This window comes from Mobula hypostoma, chromosome 18 (assembly GCF_963921235.1).
Source record: "Mobula hypostoma chromosome 18, sMobHyp1.1, whole genome shotgun sequence".
Classification (NCBI taxonomy): Eukaryota; Metazoa; Chordata; class Chondrichthyes; order Myliobatiformes; family Myliobatidae; genus Mobula; species Mobula hypostoma.
In genome coordinates, this window is record NC_086114.1 from 41,786,578 (window position 1) to 41,810,428 (window position 23,851).

General features: G+C 45.1%; 1 protein-coding gene across 1 annotated transcript in view; it reads left to right on the top strand.

The window, feature by feature from the left end:
• The first annotated feature begins 341 nt into the window (after window positions 1–341).
• Window positions 342–23,851, top strand: part of LOC134358207 (polyunsaturated fatty acid 5-lipoxygenase-like) — a 73,810-nt gene continuing 50,300 nt past the window's right edge. The window contains exons 1-2 of the mRNA XM_063070205.1: window positions 342–677; window positions 7,219–7,417. Coding sequence (XP_062926275.1) covers window positions 528–677; window positions 7,219–7,417 — 349 coding nt within the window. The 5' untranslated portion in view covers window positions 342–527. The remainder of the gene's footprint in view (window positions 678–7,218; window positions 7,418–23,851) is intronic.

Consider the following 23,851-nt stretch of genomic DNA (forward strand, 5'->3'; position numbering starts at 1 on the left):
GGATAATCCAGGTAGTTGTGAGAGTCCGTGGGTTTATAATAGACATCAGTGGACAATAAGGTGTAAGGTCAAAATTCTATCTTACCGTACTAGGGGACCGTTCAATGATTTTATTGGAGGTCTAAACCTTAGGAGAGACGAGGACTGAGTGGAGAAATATGTTGCTGTGGTAGAACGGGGAGGGCGACGGCTCCAGCGCTGCCTTACCTTTACCTCATGATCCCGCCAGCGCCGAGCCGCAGGTGGTGCTACAGTCCCGCGCCGGTGAGGAAACCCAGCCGCCGGGCGCCTCCCCCAGTTCCGCTGACCTCTTGCTTCACTCTGGGGAGGGTGGAGGGGATCCGCCCCACATGCGCCGAATAGCTGCTGGGGCAGTGGAGCTCCCGCCCCACAACAAACACCGAACTCGGCAGTGACCCGGGGCAGGACCAGATTTATTCCAGGACGCAGCACCCACCGGGAGCAGATCCGAACATCACCCACCCAGATCCGATCTTGATCCAGTACCCCGAGCGGTAGCGCGAACAATGTTTTCTTACACGGTGACGGTGGCGACTGGGCAGCAGTGGTTTGCGGGCACCGATGACTACATCTACCTGACGCTGGTGGGCAGCGAGGGCTGCAGCGAGAAGACCCTGCTGGACAAACCGCTCTATAATGACTTCGAGCGGGGAGCGGTAAGACCTCTCATCCAAATAGACCGCGCTGTTCGGTTGCAAGAGGCTGCACCGCGGCAAATCCTTCTCTTCCTCCTCCTCCTCTTTCTACTCCCTCCACTCCGGATCCCTCTTTTCCTCAGCCCCACCTCCATATACTCAGTCCTCCGTGGCCCCCCTCCGTCCACCTCCTCCGAAACCCCAATCCCCCACCTTCTCCGCAGCCCCTCTGCCCCCAACTCCTCCGCACCCCCTCTTTCCTCTTCCTCCATTCTTCAGCCCCTCTCTCTCCCCATCCTCCGCAACTCCCCCATCCTCCACAACCCTCTCCACACTCCACCTTATCTTCACCCCTTTCTCTCCACAACAACCCCTAGTCTCTCTGTCCCCATTCTCCCCGCTTCTACCACTGTCAACCCAATATACCTCCCCTGCTCCTTCACCTCACCCCATCCCCAGACTCAACTCACACCTTCATCCTCACTCCCTCTCGCACCTTCCACCATGCCTCATCTTCCCCCATCCACTGCTCCAGGTAACATTCAAATGAGACCATGTTCCTGATCTCCTGCCCTTTCAGTCAGTGCATCCACACCCCACTATTTCAAAAGAGATGTGCTCCCATATCCCCTCTCTCTCCCCGTCTCCTTCTAATCCCTCAGTTTCTTTAACTTTTTGGTCATGGTTTCTGAATCCTGACCCTCTGCCTCCTTTTTATCAACCCTATATTATTTCAAACACCTCATTAAATCACTCTTTAAGTGATCATCCAGTCTTTCTCCACAGTAGTTCTCCCGTCACGGCAACATCCTTGTAAATCTCCTCCGCATCACTCTCATAATGTGATTTGTTGCAAAATCTTTATCTTTTTCAGCCAGGATTACTCGCGCCTACTGTGATTCCATATCTGAACTGTCTGTTGAGACCAATAAGTGATTCTTTTTCTCAGTAAAGCTATACTAAGAGTGATCCTCAGTAGCCAATTAACCTACCAGCAAAGTTTTGGGATGTAGAAGGAAGCCCAAGTAGTTACAGAGGAAACATCAAACTCCACGCACAAATGCTTCCCTGACGCTGTGAGGCAGCAGACAGAGGGTAACTTTTTTTTTTACCAGGGTAAGAGAATCTGATTAGAGGACGTAGGTTTAAGGTGAGAAAGGAAAGATCTAAAGGGGACGTGAGGAGCATCCTTTTTCACACAGAGGCTGGTGGATATGTAGAAGGAGCTGTCAGAAGAAGCTGTAGTGGTGGATACGGAACATAGAACATAGAATAGTACAGCACAGTACAGGCCCTTCAGCCTGCAATGTTGTGCGGACCCTTAAACCTCCCATATAACCCTCCACCTTAAATTCCTCCATATACCTGTCTAGTAGTCTCTTAAATTTCACTAGTGTATCTGCCTCCACCACTGACTCAGGCAATGCATTCCATGCACAACCACTCTCTGAGTAAAAAACCTTCCTCTAATATCCCTCATGAGTTTCCCACCCCTTACCTTAAAGCCATGTCCTCTTGTATTGGGCAGTGGTGCCCTGGGGAAGAGGCACTGGCTGTCCACTCTATCTATTCCTCTCAATATCTTGTATACCTCTATCATGCCTCCTCTCATCCTCCTTCTCTCCAGAGAGTAAAGCCCTAGCTCCCTTAATCTCTGATCATAATGCATACTCTCTAAACCAGGCAGCATCCTGGTAAATCTCCTCTGTACCCTTTCCAATACTTCCACATCCTTCCTACAGTGAGGTGACCAGAACTGGACACAGTACTCCAAGTGTGGCCTAACCAGAGTTTTTATAGAGCTGCATCATTACCTCGCGACTCTTAAACTCTATCCCTTGACTTATGAAAGCTAACACCCCATAAGCTTTCTTAACTACCCTATCTACCTGTGAGGCAACTTTCAGGGATCTGTGGACATGTACCCCTAGATCCCTCTGCTCCTCCACTCTATCAAGTATCCTGCCATTTACTTTGTACTCTGCCTTGGAGTTTGTCCTTCCAAAGTGTACCACCTCACACTTCCCCAGGTGGAACTCCATCTGCCACTTCTCAGCCCACTTCTGTACCCTATCAGTGTCTCTCTGCGATCTTCGACAATCCTCTACACTTTCCACAACACCACCATCCGTGGTGTCATCTGCAAACTTGCCAATCCACCCTTCTACCCCAACATCTAGGTTGTTAATAAAAATCACGAAAAGTAGAGGTCCCAGAACCGATCCTTGTGGGACACTATGAGTCACAAGCCTCCAATCTGAATGTACTCCCTCCACCATGACCCTCTGCATTCTGCAGGCAAGCCAATTCTGAATCCACCTGGCCAAACTTCCCTAGATCCCATGCCTTCTGACTTTCTGAATAAGCCTACCATGTGGAACCTTGTCAAATGCCTTACTAAAATCCATGTAGATCACATCCACTGCACTACCCTCATCTATATGCCTGGTCACCTCCTCAAAGAACTCTATCAGACTTGTTAGACACAATCTGCCCTTCACAAAGCCATGCTGACTGTCCCTGATCAGACCATGATTCTCTAAATGCCCATAGATCCTATCTCTAACAATCTTTTCCAACAGCTTTCCCACCACAGACGTAAGGCTCACTGGTCTATAATTACCCTGACTATCCCTACTACCTTTTTTGAGCAAGGGGACAACATTCGCCTCCCTCCAATCCTCCGGTACCATTCCTGTGGACAATGAGGACACAAAGATCCTAGCCAGAGGCTCAGCAATCTCTTCCCTCGCCTCGTGGAGCAGCCTGGAGAATATTCCATTAGACCCCGGGGACTTATCCGTCCTAATGTATTTTAACAACTCCAACACCTCCTCTCCCTTAATATCAACATGCTCCAGAACATCAACCTCACTCATATTGTCCTCACCATCATCAAGTTCCCTCTCATTGGTGAATACCGAAAAGAAGTATTCATTGAGGACCCCGCTCACTTCCACAGCCTCCAGGCACATCTTCCCACCTTTATACTGTTGCAGCCTTTACATGACAGGTGGGTACATAGACAGGAAGATTTAGAGGTATCTAGACCAAGCACAGACAAATGCTTAGATAGACATCTCTTGGTTGCCATAGACACTGTGCTCCTAGTCTTTACTTATCTGATGATCTCTTCCGGAGGTGTCATTTGGAGTAGAGTGTTTTGGGATCTGCTGTAGGATGGGCTTATAATGTGATGGGTCTACTAGCACCAAGACAATGGAATTAGGGCCTCGGCTGGGAGAGCATGCCAACTTGTTTCAGTTCTCCTTCCATTGCATCCAGAGAACTTAAGAAAACTGTGTTGATGATTTTTCTTGTAGTAGATTTGCAGATGGCCCATATCTATGAGAGTAGGATAATGCAAGAATTCTGCCCAGTAAAACAATAAGATCAAACAGTGTTTAAGATCTTTATCTTTAGACGTTATTTTTCTGAGCTAACCAAGACCATATTTGCAAACACAAGTTATTAGTGAATTTTCTTACTAATGCCTGCCTTCGTTGTGAGGTTTATAGGAGGTGGCCCATATTTTCCAGCATCCTAGTATGGTCTTTACTTGCTGAACAGTATGTTGAATAGCAGAGGCAAACTGGAAGAAGACCTTTGTTTTATGCCTATTGATATCTGTGCTCCTGTGTGCTTTGGTAAATGAGTCAATACTGGCTTGGGCCACAGCATCTGAATTTGCACAATGACAAACGTCGTCGGCGTGCTGCAGCCCAGTTGCTGAGGTTGGCTGAGCTTGGTTCTGTTGCCTTTGCTTGCACTGTTTTCCATTCATGCTGGAGAATAACTGCATTCCTACAGGGAGCCTGTTGGAGGTGAGCTGCAGCAATGCAGGGAGGAAGACAAGTAGAGTATTGAGCAATTGCTTGACACCAGTCTTCATCAGGATTAGTTAGTTTACTGTTTGCATGTTGTTGCGGAACAATCGTAAGATTGTGGTAACGTTCTTAGTGCAGCCAGATAAGACGAGAGCATTCTGAGGCTGCTCCTAACTGATGGAGTCAAAAGCATTGTTGAGATTGTTATAGACCAGCAGCTGGTGAATAGGGACTGATGCTCCTGGGTAATCGCATTCCACTGTTTCCCTACATGGATGGATTATACACCATGACTGGAAGAAGTGTATGAGGTGGATCCCAGCAATGTGCCAGGCAGCAGCAAGACCCCTCTGTGGTGATGACTGACAGACTCAACTTTATTAAAGGTGGTCACAACTACAATGACCACAAGGTTCGCTGGATTATCCTACCTTTCAGGCGTAGGAGATGAGGCTGTAGATTCACGACAATGCTCTTCACTGCGGAGATTTAGTTCTCATTCGGGATGCCATCTGCTCCCAAGGGTTTACTTTTCACTTCCTTCCTGACTTCTCATCAGTGAGACAATGTGAGGTGGAGCCGAGGATGCTCCAAGCCACAGATGAGGAGGTCTGCAGAGTGTCCCCTCCTGTGAGCTCCAATTGCCTCACTGATTATGGTATAGTCACATCCATTCCTGACCCTCAGTGTAGTGGGGCTGGAGATGGCATTGACAGCACTGAAGAACCTGTGCATGTCATTGCTGTCAGTGAGCTACTGGGCTTCTGGGCTCCTGGGCTCTCTCTGCCCCCTTCTGTTCTGTAGTGTACAGGCTTTCTGACTTCATGTGTTCTCAGCTGTTTCATTTGGATCTATATTACTGGGTAACTGGGATGCTGCTCTCTAGCCAGGCTGGCTTGCTCAACCAGCTATCCTGTAATGTGGTAGGACATGGAAGAGTACTGCATCAGACAGGCCATTTGCTCCTCAATGTTATCCCGATTTATACCAAATGTCCTCCCCCTGTGTATTATGCACATCCCTCCATTCCCCTTCATAAACTCCACCGAACTCCCAGTTTAAATTAGTACCAAAGTCAGGGGGAGTCGAGTTATAAGGTAATGTTGCAACTCTGTAAAACCCTGGTTAGACCACACTTGGATATTGTGTTCATTTTTGGTCCTCTCACTATAGGAAGGATGTAGAAGCTTTAGAAAGGGTGCCGAGGAGATTTACCAGGATGCTGCCTGGATTGGAGGGCATGTCTTATGAGGGGGGTTTTTCTCTTTGGAATGAAGGAGGATGAGAGTTGGCTTGATAGCGATGTACAGGATGATAAAAACCATAGAGTAAATAGCCGAAGGCTTTTTCGCGGGGTGGAATTGGCTAATACGACGGGGCATAATTTTAAGGTGATTGGAGCTAAATCTAGAGGATGGTTGATAGGGGGTACGTTTTATTACACAGAGAGTGGTAGGCGTGTGGCGGCAGTGGTCCATATCAGAGGACGCCCTTTTTCAGATGAGTGGAGAAAAGTTTAGGGGAGATATCAGAGGAAGCTTTTTTACACAGAGAGTGGTGGGTGCCTGGAACACATGCTCGAGGCAGATATATCAGGGACATTGAAGAGACTCTTATATAGGCACATAATGATCGTAAACAGAGGACTATTGAGTGGGAAGAGTTAGACTGATCTTAGAGCAGGTTAAAAGATTGTGCCACTGACTGCTTGCACGATGTTTCATAAGCAACTAAAGGCACTGGATGGAAGAGAGATTACAGATTGGCGTCACTGCTGTGACCACATGCTAGGCTGAAGTGACTTGCAGTGTAGTTGCAACACCAGCTATTGGGCTGCACGTCCTAAAATAGCTGGCCGTCCAGCCAGCTGGTTCACGCTGGTCTTTTCCAGCTATTTCTGCTTTTGGAGTATCAATAATCAATAAGATTCCCAGAAACTCCCTAAAATAAAAGTTTTAATACCATCCCAGAAAATGTAATTAGTTTATAGGCATGACCTATAAACTTTCCTTTCAAAAGAAGTGTTGACTCTTCTTGATCAGATCGTATATCTGTAAATATAGTTACCCTCTTGTTAATAATGTAGCACTGTAACTCACTACAATATTGCATTAAGTACAGCAGCATCTCAGGGGATCTATCCTGGGTCCAAAACATTGAAGGATCATGAAGAAGGCAAGCCAGTAACTGGGAAGCTACTTTATTAGGAGTATGAGGATATTTGGTATGTCACCAAAGGATCTTGCTAATTTCCATAAATGGAGAACATTCTGGCTGGTGGCATCACTCTCTGCTTTGGAGTTTCCGATGCACAGAATCACACAGGGTTGTAGACTCAACCATTCCCATTTTCTGGACCAGTCCGAGAGGAGATGCAGGACCCTGAAGATCCACAACTTGCTGTGAAAAGAATTGTGAGGATCAATTGCTGTGCATGTTCAAAGTAAAGAACTGCGTGTAAGGGAAGTGGATCTCTCCACTTTCACCACAGCAATAATTGACTTGAAATGTGAACAGGAACATTTAATGAATAATTCTTGTGGTTCTATATTTCGTTCTCTACATGTGCTAAACCCTAATTTGGTATAAGAACAGGGAAACTGAGACTTTATTTGTTGTAGGAAAATATGGAAATTTGTAAATTTCCCTTCACAAACGCTGGCCCAGTGTCATCTGCCTGCTACCTAATGTTTTTCCTGTTTGCATACCACTAACTCTCCTCTCTGCCCCTGCAGGTGGATTCATATGAAATGACTGTGTCGAGCGATATAGGAGAGATCCTGCTGGTGAAGATTGAGAAACGCAAGTACTGGATACAAGATGATTGGTACTGTAAATATATTACCATAAAAACCCCCAGCGGCGAGTACCTGGAGTTTCCCTGTTATCGTTGGATTACTGATGAGAAGGAAATCGAATTGCGGGATGGGAAAGGTTAGCACCAAACTTTCTTACTGAGAATGTTAAGAAATAAAAAGGAGAGTGGGCTACTCGGCCTGTCGAGCGTACTCTGCTGTTTAATAACATGGCTGATCCGATCTTGGCTTCAACTTCTTTTCCTGTCTGTTTCCCGAACCCTTGACCCACCTTTAGATCAAAACCCGTGTCTCACAACTTTAAGTAATGATTACAACTCAACTGGACAGAGAATTTCAAAGCTTCAAAATGAGTTGTCTTAAATGAGCAACTACTTATTCTGAAACTATGTTTTCAATACCTACATCTCCCCTCCACCCTCGGGGGAAGCATCAGCTTTGTGTGACCTTTTCTATCCTCCTCAGAATCACGGAATCATTATGTTTTAATAAGGTACCTCTCATTCTTCCAAACTCAGTAAGCATAGACCTAACCTGCTCAATCTCTCCACATACTTCAACCTTTCCATCACAGAATCTACCCAGTGTGTTTCCTCTGCGCTGTCTTTGAGGCAAGTATACCCTTCCCCAAATAAAGATATCAAAATTACGTGAGTTATTTTCTGAACCTAGTACTAATGTGTCCTCCTGACCTGACACACAACCAATGACCCCCTGATCCTGGACAGCGCCAGCCTGTGACACCCTGGACCTGCAGCACTGACTATACATTGTGTAAGTGCACATCAGACAGACCGGAAGCCAGTTTCTTGCAGGGCAATTTTTCTGGGGCTGTTGTGGTGGTTTGGAGTTTCTTGGCAGGGTGGAAAACTTAGAATTCAATTAGAGAGGAGGTGCAGGAGCCTGAAGACCCACAACTTCATCCCTCTGTTATCATGTTTCTGAACTGTCCATGGACCCATGGCTCTTACCTCATTAATCCTTACTATTGCACTATTTATTTACTCTGTAACATTTCGTAGTTTTATGTCTTTGCATCATCTTGCTACCACAAAACAACAAATTTTACATCATGTGAGACAGTGATAATAAACATGATTCTGAAGTGAAATTGATAGCGGAATCTAAAGACGTGGCAAATGGTGTCACTAGAAAAAGAAATTAAATAGGCAAAATTAAATTTGCTATGTATAACAGCTTGCAATGGTCACAACGAGGTAGAGTAATTACTGGGACAAATAGAAATATAGGAAACAGAGGCACCAAGAGGCCATTCAGCCCTTTGAGTCTATCCCACCATTCAACATGATGATAAAGCTGGTCATTTGAATTCTGTCTTCTGTTCCAGCTTGCTCGCGCTCTCCCTCTCTCTCCCTCTCCCCCTCTCCCCCTCTCTCCCTCTCTCTTCCCCTCTTCCCCTCTTCCCCTCTCTCCCTCTCTCCCTCTCTCCCTCTCTCCCCCTCTCCCTCTCTCTCCCTCTCTCTCCCTCTCTCTCCCTCTCTCTCCCTCTCTCTCCCCTTCCCCTCTCTCCCCCTCTCCCCTCTCCCCCTCTCCCCCTCTCCCTCTCTCTCCCCCTCTCTCCCTCTCTCCCCTCTCCCCTCTCCCCCTCTCCCCTCTCCCCTCTCCCCTCTCCCCTCTCCCCTCTCCCCCTCTCCCCTCTCCCCTCTCCCCCTCCCCTCTTCCCCTCTCCCCCTCTCCCCCTCTCCCCCTCTCCCCCTCTCCCCCTCTCCCCCTCTCCCCCTCTCCCCTCTCCCCTCTCCCCCTCTCCCCCTCTCCCCCTCTCCCCCTCTCCCTCTCTCTCCCCCTCTCTCCCTCTCTCCCTCTCTCCCCCTCTCCCCTCTACCCCTCTCCCCTCTCCCCTCTCCCCTCTCCCCTCTCCCCTCTCCCCCTCTCCCCCTCTCCCCCTCCCCCTCTCCCCCTCTCCCCCTCTCCCCTCTCCCCCTCTCCCCCCTCCCCCTCCTAATTTGCCTGCAGTTTAGTTTTGTACTACATCATAAAATTACCTGATTCTGACTGTAAGGGACCTCCGTTTATCCTTACTAATTCTTTTTCTCTTCACTTATTTCTAGACTTTTTTTAAACCATTAAGTCAGTTTTTAATACGCTCTCCGCAGGTTTACTTTGATACTTCATTTTCCTCTTCTTCATCAATCACTTTGTCCCGTTTCACCGAATTCTGCAGTTTCTCAGTCTGCATTTGCTGCCTGTTCTCCCTTTTGCTATCCACCGTCATTTATTTACATAATGTTCCTTAGTCTGTTGTACTCTCATAACTTCGCAGTTTATTTAAATTAAGAATTCTCATCTCAGATCAATTCTCTCATTCTCCATCCTACTGAGGAATTCTATCATATTATGATTGCTCTTCCCTGTTTTAATTAATTCTTTGTTATTACACAGTACTCAGACTAAGTCAGCCTGTTCTCTTGCTCAATTTGTTGATCCATAAAGTTATAGTGAATTCATTCTAGAAATTACTCCTCGACTGTTATTCAAGATTCAAGATTATTTAATGTCAATTCCAGTAAAAAGTGTAAAGTACAGTGAAATGATTGTTTCTCCGGGTCAGATACAGCACAAAATAATACAATAAGATAAAGAACATAATGATAAAAAGCACAATAAATATGAATACATAAACTAGCTTACATACATTGTATGTACATAAGGTGTCTCTGGCAGAAAATGATAAAGTAGTGTTGGTGGATTAGTGGATGGAAGTATTGATTGGCCTTACCGCTTGGGAAAAGCAACTGTTTTTGAGCCTGGTGGTCCTGGTGGCCTCCTCCCTGAAAGGAGTGCAACAAATTGCTAATTTGATTTGTCCAATCGATATGCAGATTGAAGTCACACATAATTACTGTCATACCTTTATCAGAAACATCTCTAATTTGCTATTTATGGCTTCCACTGCATCAAGGATTTACATATCAACCCCCACTAACATTATCTAACCTTTAAGTGATGTTTTATTCCACTCATACGGATTCCATAGCAATATTCTTGGAGCTAATATCCTTCCTCACTACTACACTGATTTCGTCTTTCTTTAACACTGCTCTGCCTCCCCTTCCTTCATCCCTTCTTGCTAAGTCTCCTGGAATATCAGTTCCCTTTCCTCCCCACTGTGCAGCTTTGTCTCCTCAAGTGCAGTTATGTCGTATCTATTTGCGCATCTAAATTTGAATCAATGTGCTGAGGAGCCAACTTGCGAAGGGCTCTTACTGTGGAAAAGTATTCACAATAAGCTATGTTCGCAAGGTAAATCCTCAACACATTATTGAGATGCAGTACCTCCATGCTTGCCATTGTAACATTATTTTGCACTGTGTCCTGATTTATTTCTGTCCTTGAAAGGGTTGGCACAGTGGTGTAGTGGTTAGCACAATGCTTTACGGTACCAGTGTCCTGGGTTCAATTCCCACTGCTCCCCGTAAGGACAGTGTCCCATTGATCTGGTAGGTTTCTTCCCACAGTCCAAAGACATGCTGGTTTGAAGGTTAATTGGTCATTGTAAATTGTCCCATCATTAGGCTAGTGTTAGATTGGAAGGGAATTGCTGGGCAGTGTGTCTCGAAGGGCCGAAGGCCTACTCTGCATTCCCATCCACCATCAGATTCCAGTTTAGATCCATCAGAACATCATTAGAAAATGTATGGATATTGTTCAAGGATTAACTTCATCAGCCGGGACACTGAGTATGAAAATAAAGAAGTCATGTTGCAGTTAGTTAAAATTTGGTTAGGTTGCACTTACAGTATTGTGTTCAGTTCTGTTGTCTCATTACAGGAAGGATGTGGAGGCTTTGTAAAGGGTACAGTGAGGTTTACCATGTTGTTGCCTGGATTCGAAGTAGGAGCTGTAAGTAGAAGTTAGACAAATTTTTCTCTGGAGTATCAGAGTCTGAGAGGAGACCTGATTGAAGTTCACAAAATTATGAGAGACAAACAGGGTAGACAGTCAGAGTCTTTTACTCAGGGTCGAAATGTGAAGTAATGGGCGACATGGTACTTCAGCAGTTAGCACAACAATATTACGGCTTGGGGCATTCCAGACTTTGGTGTTCAATTCTGGCACTGTTCTTTAAGGAGTGGATGTGTGGATTTTCTCCAGGTGCTCCAGTTTCCTCCCACAGACCAAGAGGCGCACTGGGTAGGTTACACGAGGAAATCTGCAGATGCTGGAAATTCAAGCAACACCCACACAAAATGCTGGTGGAATGCAGCAGGCCAGGCAGCATCTATAGGAAGAGGTACAGTCGACGTTTCAGGCCGAGACCCTTCGTCAGGACTAACTGAAAGAAGAGATAGTAAGAGATTTGAAAGTGGGAGAGGGAGGGGAGACATGAAATGATAGGAGAAGACAGGAGGGGGAGGGCTGGAGCTAAGAGCTGGTAAGTTGGTTGGCAAAAGGGATACAAGGCTGGAGAAATGCAGCCTTGTTAATCAGTCTGTAAATTGTCCCATGATTAGGTTAGTGTTAATCAGGTTTGTCAGGGGATGCTGTGGTAGCGTGGTTCAAGGGGCTGGAAGAGCCTATTCCGCACTGTATTGCTAAATAATTAAAAGTACCGGAGGGCATATATTTAAGGTGAGAAGAGGAAAAGCTCAAGGAGATGTGCGGGCAAGTTTCTTTACACAAGGATTGATTGATGCCTGGAATGTGCTGCCTGGGGTAGTGACAGAAGCAGACATAATAATTTTGTATTTTGTAACTCTTTTGTTCTGGACACCAGTGACTACCAGGAATAGTCTGGCTGGCAACCGGGAATAGTCCGGTGACTGCATGGAGAGACAGCGGACAGCCAGAGAAGACTGGCACCGGGGGTGTCAGGATTGGCAGTCCAGGCACCAGCTCAGAAGAGCACCCACCTCTTGAAGCTTCTAGTTTACATGGAGATACATACCCTCGGGGTTTCTCTGAGAGGGAGGGAGAACGATGGACCCAATCGGATGGATACAGTTAATTACGGGGAACGACTACAACCAAGAGCTAGGATAAGAGACTCTGAGTGTCCAGTGTGTTGGTGTGGGAGAGCGTTTTCCAGCATTAAAGGTTTACGAATCCACCAAGCAAAGTTGAAGTGCTATTCCATCCCAGTGGATGAAGATGAGATTACTTCACCAAGCACAGATGATGTGGTCTTTTCAACCACTGATTCACAAGCCACAGCGATTCACTCTGGAATAACCCAGGTCAGGTTTCAGACCACAGTACCCAGGTAGATCCTTCGCATGATGGCGGTGGTGTGGAGGTCGAGAAGAAGAGGAAGGTCAAGTGGCCAGCAATGGCAGATGAGAAGGCTTGGTGTGTATTTGATGAGGATATCAGTATGAAGTTGGAGAACACTCTCAGGGGAACATCAAAGAGAAAGTTGGAAGTGATGGGCGATATGATTTACGATGTTGGCAAGTACAGGTTTGGTTTGGTTGAGTTGAAGAAAGCAAAGCCTACACAGCAACCAAGCAGGCGCCAGAAGGAGATTAGTAGGTTGAGGAGAGAGCTTAGATCATTGAGACAGAGGTGGAAGGTAGCAAGTGAGGGTGACAAGCCAGGGCTTGCTGATCTCCAAAAGCATTTTCGAATAAAGTTAGCATCACTCCGTTGTGCAGAGTCACAACGTAAAAAGAGAAAGAAGAGAGAGAAGGCAAGAAAGTCATTCTTTGAGAACCCTCACGAGTTCACAAAGAAAATGTTTGAACAAAGTAAGAGCGGGCAGCTTAACATCTGTCAACAAGAACTTGAGGATCACCCGGCAAGCACTTACTCTAACGAACAGCGGGAGGCTCCTTTGCTTGACATTTCAGGGCTTGTGAAGCCTACCAAGCCAGGAGTGAAGTTCGATCTGTCAGAACCCAAATTGGCAGAAGTCGAACGGTTCATCAGAAAGACAAGGTCAGGCTCAGTGCCAGGACCTAATGGAATGCCGTATAAGGTGTTCAAGAAGTGTGAAGAGCTGAGGAAATACTTGTGGAGATTGTTAAAGGTGGTGTGGAGACAAGGTGTTGTTCCTTTGTCATGGAGTGAGGCTGAAGGAGTATACATCCCAAAGGAAGAGAATTCTACTACATTGAATCAGTTCCGACCAATTTCACTCCTGAATGTAGAGGGGGAGATTATGGTTGGTATTCTGGCAGAAAGAATATCTTCATTTGTGATTGAAAATGGATTAGTAAATACATCTGTGCAGAAGGCAGGAGTACCAGGCTTCCCAGGATGCCTTGAACATTCTAGTATGTTCCATCCAGGAGTCAAAAAGGTTGAGAAGAAATCTGGCTGTAGTTTGGCTTGATCTGGCAAATGCATATGGTTCTGTTCCCCATGTCCTGATTGAGTTTGCGATGGAATTCCTATGGATTCCTGCTAAGGTGAGGAACTTTGTAATGCAGCACTACAACGATTTCCGGATGAGGTTTTCCACTCAGCAGTTTACAACTAGGTGTCAGAGCTTGGATGTTGGAATCCCAATGGGATGTGCAATTTCACCCATCCTTTTTGTATTAGCAATGGAGGTCATTGTGAGGGCTGCAGAATCAGTGAGACCAGGTGTTGCACTTGATGGCGGAGAGGTGTTAACACCAATATGAGCGTTCATGGACGATCTTACCCTTTTGAGTCCCAGCATGGATGCAGTGGAAAATGTACTATCTAGACTCGAGGAGCTAATGGATTGGGGAAGAATGAAGTTCAAGAAGTCAAGGAGCCTTGTTCTTAGGAGAGGAAGGCTGGTTGACTTTCATTTCACCCTTTGTGGAGAGAAGATTTCATCCATTCAGGACCAACCAGTTAAGAGCCTCGGGCAATGGTACACAGAGGAGCTGAGAGACATCAAGAGGGTTCAAGAGACAGGAGAACAGATCAGCAGAGGTCTGATGTCTGTTGACAAGTGTGGCTTGCCTGGCAAGTTGAAGTTGTGGTGCTTGCAGTACAGACTGATGCCACGGGTAATGTGGCCACTAACTGTCTATGAAGTAGCAATGTCCCATGTTAAGGCAATTGAACGGAAGATCAACAAGTATGTGAAGAAGTGGCTTGGAGTACCGAGCAGCCTCACCAATGTTGCAATCCGCAGTAGCCAGACAAAGCTTACCATCCCAGTGCAATCCCTTGTTGAGGAGGTCAGGGTAGCCAAGGTAAGATCACTCTTGATGCCTCAAGACTCAAAGGACCCTGTCATCAAGAACACCCAGCCGGATGTGAGATCAGGCAGGAAGTGGTCAGCCCGTGTAGCAGTTGATGAGGCAGAGTCTAGATTGAAACATAGAAACATAGAAACATAGAAAATAGGTGCAGGAGTAGGCCATTCGGCCCTTCGAGCCTGCACTGCCATTCAGTATGATCATGGCTGATCATCCAACTCAGAACCCTGCACCAGCCTTCCCTCCATACCCCTTGATCCCTTTAGCCACAAGGGCCATATCTAACTCCCTCTTAAATACAGCCAATGAACTGGCCTCAACTGTTTCCTGTGGCAGAGAATTCCACAGATTCACCACTCTCTGTGTGAAGAAGTTTTTCCTAATCTCAGTCCTAAAAGGCTTCCCCTTTATCCTCAAACTGTGACCCCTCGTTCTGGACTTCCCCAACATCGGGAACAATCTTCCTGCATCTAGCCTGTCCAATCCCTTTAGGATTTTATACGTTTCAATCAGATTCCCCCTCAATCTTCTAAATTCCAACGAGTATAAGCCTAGTTCATCCAGTCTTTCATCATATGAAAGTCCTACCATCCCAGGAATCAATCTGGTGAACCTTCTTTGTACTCCTTCTATGGCAAGGATGTCTTTCCTCAGATTAGGGGACCAAAACTACACACAATACTCCAGGTGTGGTCTCACCAAGGCCTTGTACAACTGCAGTAGTACCTCCCTGCTCCTGTACTCAAATCCTCTTGCTATAAATGCCAGCATACCATTCGTCTTTTTCACTGCCTGCTGTACCTGCATGCCCACTTTCAATGACCGGTGTATAATGACACCCAGTCTCGTTGCACCTCCCCTTTTCCTAATCGGCCACCATTCAGATAATAATCTGTTTTCCTGTTTTTGCCACCAAAGTGGATAACTTCACATTTATTCACATTAAATTGCATCTGCCATGAATTTGCCCACTCACCTAACCTATCCAAGTCACCCTGCATCCTCCTCACAGCTAACACTGCCGCCCAGCTTTGTGTCATCCGCAAACTTGGAGATGCTGCATTTAATTCCCTCATCCAAGTCATTAATATATATTGTAAACAACTGGGGTCCCAGCAATGAGACTTGCGGTACCCCACTAGTCACTGCCTGCCATTCTGAAAAGGTCCCGTTTATTCCCACTCCTTGCTTCCTGACTGCCAACCAATTCTCCATCCACATCAATACCTTACCCCCAATACCGTGTGCTTTAAGTTTGCACACTAATCTCCTGTGAGGGACCTTGTCAAAAGCCTTTTGAAGATCCAAATATACCACATCCACTGGTTCTCCCCTATCCACTCTACTAGTTACATCCTCAAAAAATTCAATGAGATTCGTCAGACATGATTTTCCTTTCACAAATCCATGCTGACTTTGTCCGATGATTTCACCGCTTTCCAAATGTGCTGTTATCACATCTTTGATAACTGACTCTAGTAGTTTCCCCACCACCGATGTTAGGCTAACCAGTCTATAATTCCCTGGTTTCTCTCTCACTCCTTTTTTAAAAAGTGGGGTTACATTAGCCACCCTCCAATCCTCAGGAATGAGTCCAGAATCTAAAGAGTTTTGAAAAATTATCACTAATGCATCCACTATTTCTTGGGCTACTTCCTTAAGCACTCTGGGATGCAGACCATCTGGCCCTGGGGATTTATCTGCCTTTAATCCCTTCAATTTACCTAACACCACTTCCCTACTAACATGTATTTCCCTCAGTTCCTCCATCTCACTGGACCCTCTGTCCCCTACTATTTCCAGAAGGTTATTTATGTCCTCCTTAGTGAAGACAGAACCAAAGTAATTAAGCACAACGAGATGGCTGGGGCTATCCAGCTAGGCTGCCAGGGACTTGGAAGGACAACCCACAAGTGGTGGTCATCTTCTACAGGTAAGGAGCACCGTGAGCTTGTAACACAAGAAATACGAGAGGTAGAAGAGGAGAAGAGGTTAACTAAAACAGCTGGCCTGTCCAAACAAGGGGCTCGGACCCGGTGGGAAAGTGTTGAACAACAACGTCTATCTTGGGATGTTCTGTGGCAGATGGAACCGCTCCGCATTTCTTTTCTATGCAGAGCAGCGTACGATCTGCTCCCAACACCTGCCAACCTCAGCACCTGGTATGAAGATAAGACAGACAGGTGTGCTGCTTGTGGCGAGAAGGGAACACTTCAACATATCTTGAGTGCATGCAGAGTCAATCTTTCCAGTGGCATGTACACTTGGAGACATAACAACGTTCTCAAAGTTGTAACAGAAGTGGATGAGCAGAGAGTACTGCGGCACAACTTATCTCATGCCCCATGCTGCACAGAACATCGCATATCATTTGTGAAAGAAAGCTCCAAGTCACAGTGCAGGCTCACGATCAAGCATACTTTCTTCAGCCAATGATTGGTGTGTCAAGGCCGACCTGGATGGGAAAGGCAGTTTCCCAGAGCAAATAGCTTTCACCACATTGCGTCCAGATATAATCATATGGTCTGACACCAATAGAGAAGTGGTTATTGGTGAACTCACAGTTCCCTGGGAAGACAACATCGGTGAAGCCGATGAGCGCAAGTTAACCAAGTATGCAGAATTAAGATCAGAGTGCAGAGACAGAGGGTGGAAGGTCTCATGCTATCCATTCGAAGTAGGCTGCCGTGGGTTTATTGCGTTCACTTTCCAGAAGTGGCTGCGTGACCTTGGCTTCACCAGAAGAGAGATCAAGTCAGCCAGCAGGGCTGTAGCTGAGGCAGCAGAGAAAGGATCAGCATGGGTGTGGACCAAGTATGTCCAGAGGGGCAGATAGTCAGACAGTGTATACATCTTTTGCAAACCCTCCAGTAGTTGCATAGTCTGCTCTTCAGGTGTCTATCTGTTGGATGGAAGTGACCAACAACTCTGATAGAGGCAGATGCTGAGTTTTTAAGCTGACCAGTGGGAGGTGGTGCTTTAGCACTGCTGGCCCACCACCTCAAGTGAGTCTGGATCATAAGCGGGCCGAAACTCCTGAAGACAGGCGGCAGATCAACTGATGATCCCACTGGTGATTGCACAGGACAGTTAACATCCTAGTCCACGTGTATTTTGTAACTCTGTATAAAATGCTTTTAGACAGACACAGACATCCCACCCTGCAAAAACTCAGTTCAGGGAGATAGCACCATCAATTTGTGGGAGACTTCCAGGAGAGGTGGGATGTTTGCAATAGAGTAGCTCCTTAGCAGCTAGTCAGCTAGCTTAAATAACGTTAGCTATGCTAATGAACGAATGACACCTGTTAAACTCACCTCAACATGTCTTTTACATTTTAACCCACCATGGGCAATAGAAGAGTCACTGTTGCAAACAGTGCAGCAAGCAACACTGTCATTATTTTTGACCCCTATTAGGCAGGGGTACACTTTAGTGTAGTCTGGGGTGATGTACGTTTTATATTTATCTTTTTTTGGAACACTCTGCCATGGCGCACTCTCACTCGCGCTCTCTCTCTCATGGTCGCTCTCGCTTGCTTGCACTCTCTATCTCTCTCTCTCACTCGCACTCTTGCTTGCTTTCTCTCTCGCTCTCTCGCTCACGCGCTCTCGCGCTCTCTCGTGGTCGCTCTCGCACTTTCTCTTTTGCTTTCTCTCTCGCTCGCTTGCTCTCGTGCTCTCTCTCTCTCGTGTTCTCTCGCTCGCTCTCAAAAAAATTGATTTCCGTGATATTGTATATAATTTGCGGGCATCAGGGAGCCACTATTCATATGCGGGAGACTCCTGGAACTTCCGGGAGAGGTGGGATGTCTGCAGACACGTGAATGTTCAGGGAATGACAAGTTATAGATCACGAGCAGGCAGAAGAGATTTATTCTAGGCTTGGACGAAGGGGGGTAAAGGGCCTGTTCCTGTGCTGTAGTGGTTTTGTTGTTCCGTACTGATTCTGGTCCAGTATAGGTTTAATCCCTCCTGTTGCACAGATCCCACTTTCCAAGATCAGGTCCCAATGTCCCAGGACTGCAAATCCCTCCCTCCCCTGCTGATTCTCCAGCTAAAGTCTTTAATCCATTCTCCCGTTGTTATGCTTACTAGTGCAAAGATTAATCCTGGGATTACGACCTTTTGAGGTCCTGCTTTCAAATTCAGCTCCGAACTTTATTCAATTTGCATTGCAGGACCTTGTACTTTCTCTTCTTCTGTCACAGTGCCAATGTGTTTCACAGCCTTTGCCTGTTCACACTTCCCTCAGAATACCCAGCTGCTACTCTGAGACATTCTTGATTGTAAGCACGAGGGAGACAACATGTCATCCCAGAGACGTATTTTACAGCCAGGAAGGCTCCGGCTCCAGTCTGCTGACCTTACAACTGAATCCCCCTCCTAATGCAGCTCTACCCTCCTATACAGCTGAGCCACAAGCTTGGCTGGTGCATTCCCGGGAGGTTATTTTCCCCCTGAAGAGCAAACAGAACAGAGCTGTTTGAGAGAGGGATAGCCATAGGAAGCTTCTACACTACATGCCTGTGCCCGCTGCTCTTCCTGGTGGCCACGTTCCTGCCTGTGCAGCCAATGTTGCAGTGTGACCAACTGATAAACGTGCTGTCTGCATCACAGACTCCACACTGAGTCCATCTGCAGCTCCAGCTGTGAAAGGCAGTCACTCGCCACAGCTGGACCCACCTCCTGCACATGTGAAGGTGTGATCTCATTGCTGAATCTTCAAAGGTATTTGACATTGAAGAATAGCATAAAGAAAGGCAAGTGATTTAGTACTATTGATATGGGAGGCAATCAGTGCAGTAGTCCATGGTGATACTGGAACACATTGGGGCAATCACTGTCATGTATTTAATATTTTTGTAATATTTGAGTATTATTTTAAATGTGTTGTTTTATTAAACACTCTTTGTTGTTTATGGGATACATCATCACTCCACCACGTCATAAGTGTGTGCCTCCTGAAAGTAAAAATGAAGCGTACACACTCTCCTGGTCTCCCCATGTTTTCCTTTCAATTAGTTTTATCTTTTGGACTTACAAAACATAACAGTGGCTATGAAGTTTTAAATGAACCCGAGACAACTACCTGCCTGTAGAAATGCAGAGTGACATTCAAATTTTTGAAAAGTGCAGTGAGAAACAATTGAATTAAAAGAAACCAGTGCAATGCATGCTTTTTTGAAAGGTAAGAGATAGTTAAGTTTTAAAAAAAAGGCAGAAAATGGATGGAATTCACGGGTACATACACAGTGAGTACCGGGTGATCTTAATCTTAAATTTAAAAAAAGCAGAAATGTATGGCTACATCGGGAAGATAGAAGCTTTCTATTGCATGAAAGATAACTGACTGATGTATACTGAGTGAATTGAGTAGTATTCTAAAGCAAATGGAAGAACTGATGAGAAATGAGTGCCAGTTTTGCTGAGTGTATTAGGAGGAAGAGCAGAGAGTTTGCTTAGAAGTTTAATGGCTCCAAACAAAACAGCCAAAAGGAGCTTTGTTGATATCATGATCATAATGCAGGAATATTTAGAACCGAAAAACATTGTAGATTGCAGAATGCTTTAGGTTTCATAAGCAGAATCAAAAGGAAGGGGAGTCCATTTCAGCGTACCTGGCTGAATTGAAGAGATTGTCTGAGCATTGTCAGCTCAGAGGTGAACTTAATGATGCACTTTAGTTTGTGGAATCTTAAAAGAAAGTATCCAAAAACAGCTTCTAACTGAAGTGCAACTCACATTTAAAAGAGTAGTTGAAATTGCTGTATCAATAGGAACAGCAGAGAGAGACACAATTGAATTGAGGTCAGGAATGAATATGAATGAGAATAAAATTGCAATGCCCTAACAGAAACCTGACTTGCTGAACAGAGTGGTACCATTGTGGCAGAGGTTTTCATACACCAAACTAATATAGGTTTAAAGGCAAATCTTGCAGAAAATGCAACAAAGTAGGAAACACTTACAAAGAGCATGTCAGGCAGATAAAAATAAATGGCCTGCATGGGTTAGAGAAAAAGATTTTTTAAAAAAAGTTAAGTTTCAGTTTCAAAAAGAGCACTAATCTGCATGCTGTTGATGAAGTGGGACAGGATTGGGTAACCTTGAAATTCACAATGTAAAAATTAACAACGGACAGGCAATATGGCTCACACCAGATGTGATCAGCAAATTAATTGAAATGGATTTGGACACTGGCTCTCCTGTTTCGTTATCCCATAAAATGAGATTGAATGTTATTTTAAAGATACTGAACTGAAGCATGCAGATATCCAACTAAGAACTTACACCGGAGAAAATTACCTGTGGAAATGACATCCATAACAATGAAATACAAGAACCAGCAAACCACATTGGACTTTTATGTGGAAAAAGCAGCATTGTGGGGTCGTGATTAGCTGAGACAACTAAAACTTGATTGGAGATCCATCCATTATTTGCATGCCACATCCCTTGCAATAGAGTCAACTGAAAACAAAATTAAGAAAGTACTGGATGATGCCACAGCAATGTTCAGGGATGCATTGGAAAACTCGAGCATATCAAGGCTAAAGTAGAGCTAAATGAAAATGCCACTATCTGTGACAAAGTAGCCAGTGAACTCGATCCCATGAGGCTGAAGGAGTTCTTTCCAAGGATGAGTTGAGGCCATCAGCAATGCCAGTGGTCCCAGTAACCAAGAAGAATGGGTCTGCCAGAATCTATGGTGATTTTAAGGTCACCATCAACCCAGTACTGAAAGTAGATCAATGCCCTCTGTCTAGGATAGAGGATATCTTTGCAAACCTTTCTGGAGGAAAACACTTCACCAAAGTGGACTCAGCTGAGATCAACCTACAGATGGATATGGAAGAAGAGTCCAAATTGTTTCTCACTATAAACACTCAGAAAGGGTTTTATTGCTGTAATAGAATTATTGTTAGAACAGCAGAAAGCTAAGGACCAGCTGCTGCAAGACTGCCCAGGCACTCTGTTATCTGGAAGACATCACTGTTACTGGTAAAGATGTCAAGCTACATCTCCAAAGTGTCAAGGCATTGTTAAAAATATTTGAAGATTACGGGCTCAGAGCATGACACAAGAAGTGTGAATTCTTTAAACCAAGCATCACTTACTGTGACCACACCATTGACACTTAAGAGTTATGCAAGTGTGCTGAGAAAGTTCAAGCAGTAATAGATGCCCCAAGGCCAAAGGCTGTGTCACAGTTGCAGTCCTTATTAGGATTTGTTAATTACTATAGCAGGTCCCACCAGGTATGGCTACTGTGCTTCATCCTTTGAACTCATTACTAAAGATTGGGTAAAAATGACAATGGACAAAACAGTGAGAGGTGGCTTTCCAAAAGACAAAGGAAATGATGATGTCATACACTGTACACACACATTATAATCCACATCGTCCAATGATGTTTGCCTGTAACACCTTGCCTTATGGTATAGTTCAGTCACATCACATATTATGAATGGTGGAAGTGAATGCCCCATGACTTGCATCGTGTTCCCTCACCACCGTAGATAAAAGCTACACATAGATTGTCAGAAGGACCTTGAGTCTGGTTTGGGGTGTAAAATGTTTCAACCAGTATCTCTGTGGGAGAGAGTTTTTATCCTCATTACTGATCATGAACTACTAGTGTCCATTTTCACCCACAGAAGGGTGTTTCCATTAACAGCAGCAACACAAGTGCAGAGATGGGCTCTTTTTCTTGGAGGACACAATTACAAGATCAAATTGAGAGGAGAGATAATCATGGAAATGCTGATGAATTGTCCCATTTACCTATGAAAAAAGAAATACCTGAAAAATTTACAAAAGAGACCACTCCTCTTGACAGATTCTCACTAACACAGATTGAAAGCCTATTATGGCAGAGATGATCCAAAGGGAAACCAGAAAAGACCTCACCTATCTCAGGTTTACATGGCCACCCAAAATGGCAGGAATATGCAGTGGAAATTCCAGATCCCCCATTTTTACTAGCATTGAGATGAACTTGTCTTTAGTGGAGGTTGCTTTGTACAAACATGTACATAGATTGAGAGTTGTTGTACCATCCAAACTGAGAGCTGAAGTGTCGGAAGAGCTACTTGCCAGTCATCAAGGTGTCGTTCAAAATGAAAGGAATGGCTTGAAGCTTTTTCTGATGGCCTGGGGTTGAGCAACTTGCCATGCACTGTTCAGGATGCCAGCACGTCCATGGTAGACAGGTATCCAGAGCTGTCAGAACCACTTCCTGCAGTCCCAGAGTCAAATCCTACAACTGGCACAGGTGGAGCCTCAGAACCTGAGATTGTTTCACAGCCACAAGTCTCATTTGCAAAACGGAGTGACCTCCCCAGTCAGGAAATGTTATCCCACAAGGCTGAGTAATCCCCTCCACAACAATTAAATCATTAGGCCTGAATGATGTGTGTGCGCACACACACACGCACACACACACACACACATGCACACACACACACACACACACACACACACACACACACACACTCACACACACAAGTATCCAGCACCACTCTGTAAAGAGTCACTGTACATCCTACCCGTGGAATGCGTGGGTTTTCTCCCGGTCCTCCAGCTTCCTTCAACAGCCCAAAGACATACTGGGTAAGTTATTTGTTCATTGTAAATTGTCCCATGAATAGTTTAGGGTTAATTGAGTTTGATAGGGGTTGCTGAAGCAGTGTGGCTCAAAGGACCGAAAGGGCCTACTATGCACTGTATTGCTAAAGAAATAAAAATAAATAGGTATAATAGTTGAGATGCCTTCTATATTGAGTTGGCATTTATAGCTAAGCAGTAAGGAGTGTTGTGTATTTAATATCCCAGTCATATTGTAAATATAATGTTTGATTAAGCATTCTTTGTTAACACAATTCATTACAGGTTATATGTAAAAGTAAGTGAATGGCGTACGTCATCATGCCACCATGTCATAAGTGCATAGCACACTAAATGTAAAAATGAAGCGTAAACATTCTCCCTGTTTTCCCCATATTTTTTTTTGAACAGGTTTATGTTTTGGAGTTACAGAAAATAACAACCACCAAACCATGCTTATAATTTTGGGTGTCAAATAATTTAGGCAATTCTATAGGTTTGCACCCACATTGTACAAAAATAATGGGAGACATTAATCAAGAGGTAGATGGGGCAAGTGAAGTTCATGTTAATAACAAGATAAAGGGCAAAATCATGGAGGGTAAACAAGATCAAAGGTTTTAAAGGTAGCTTTAATGTCAGAGAAATGTGTACAATATACATCCTGAAATGCTTTTTCTTCGCAACCATCCATGAAAACAGAGGAATGCCCCCAAAGAATGAATGACAGTTAAATGTTAGAACCTCAAAGTCTCCCCCAGCTCCTCTTCCTCCCACGTGTAAGCAGCAGCAAGCAACAATCCC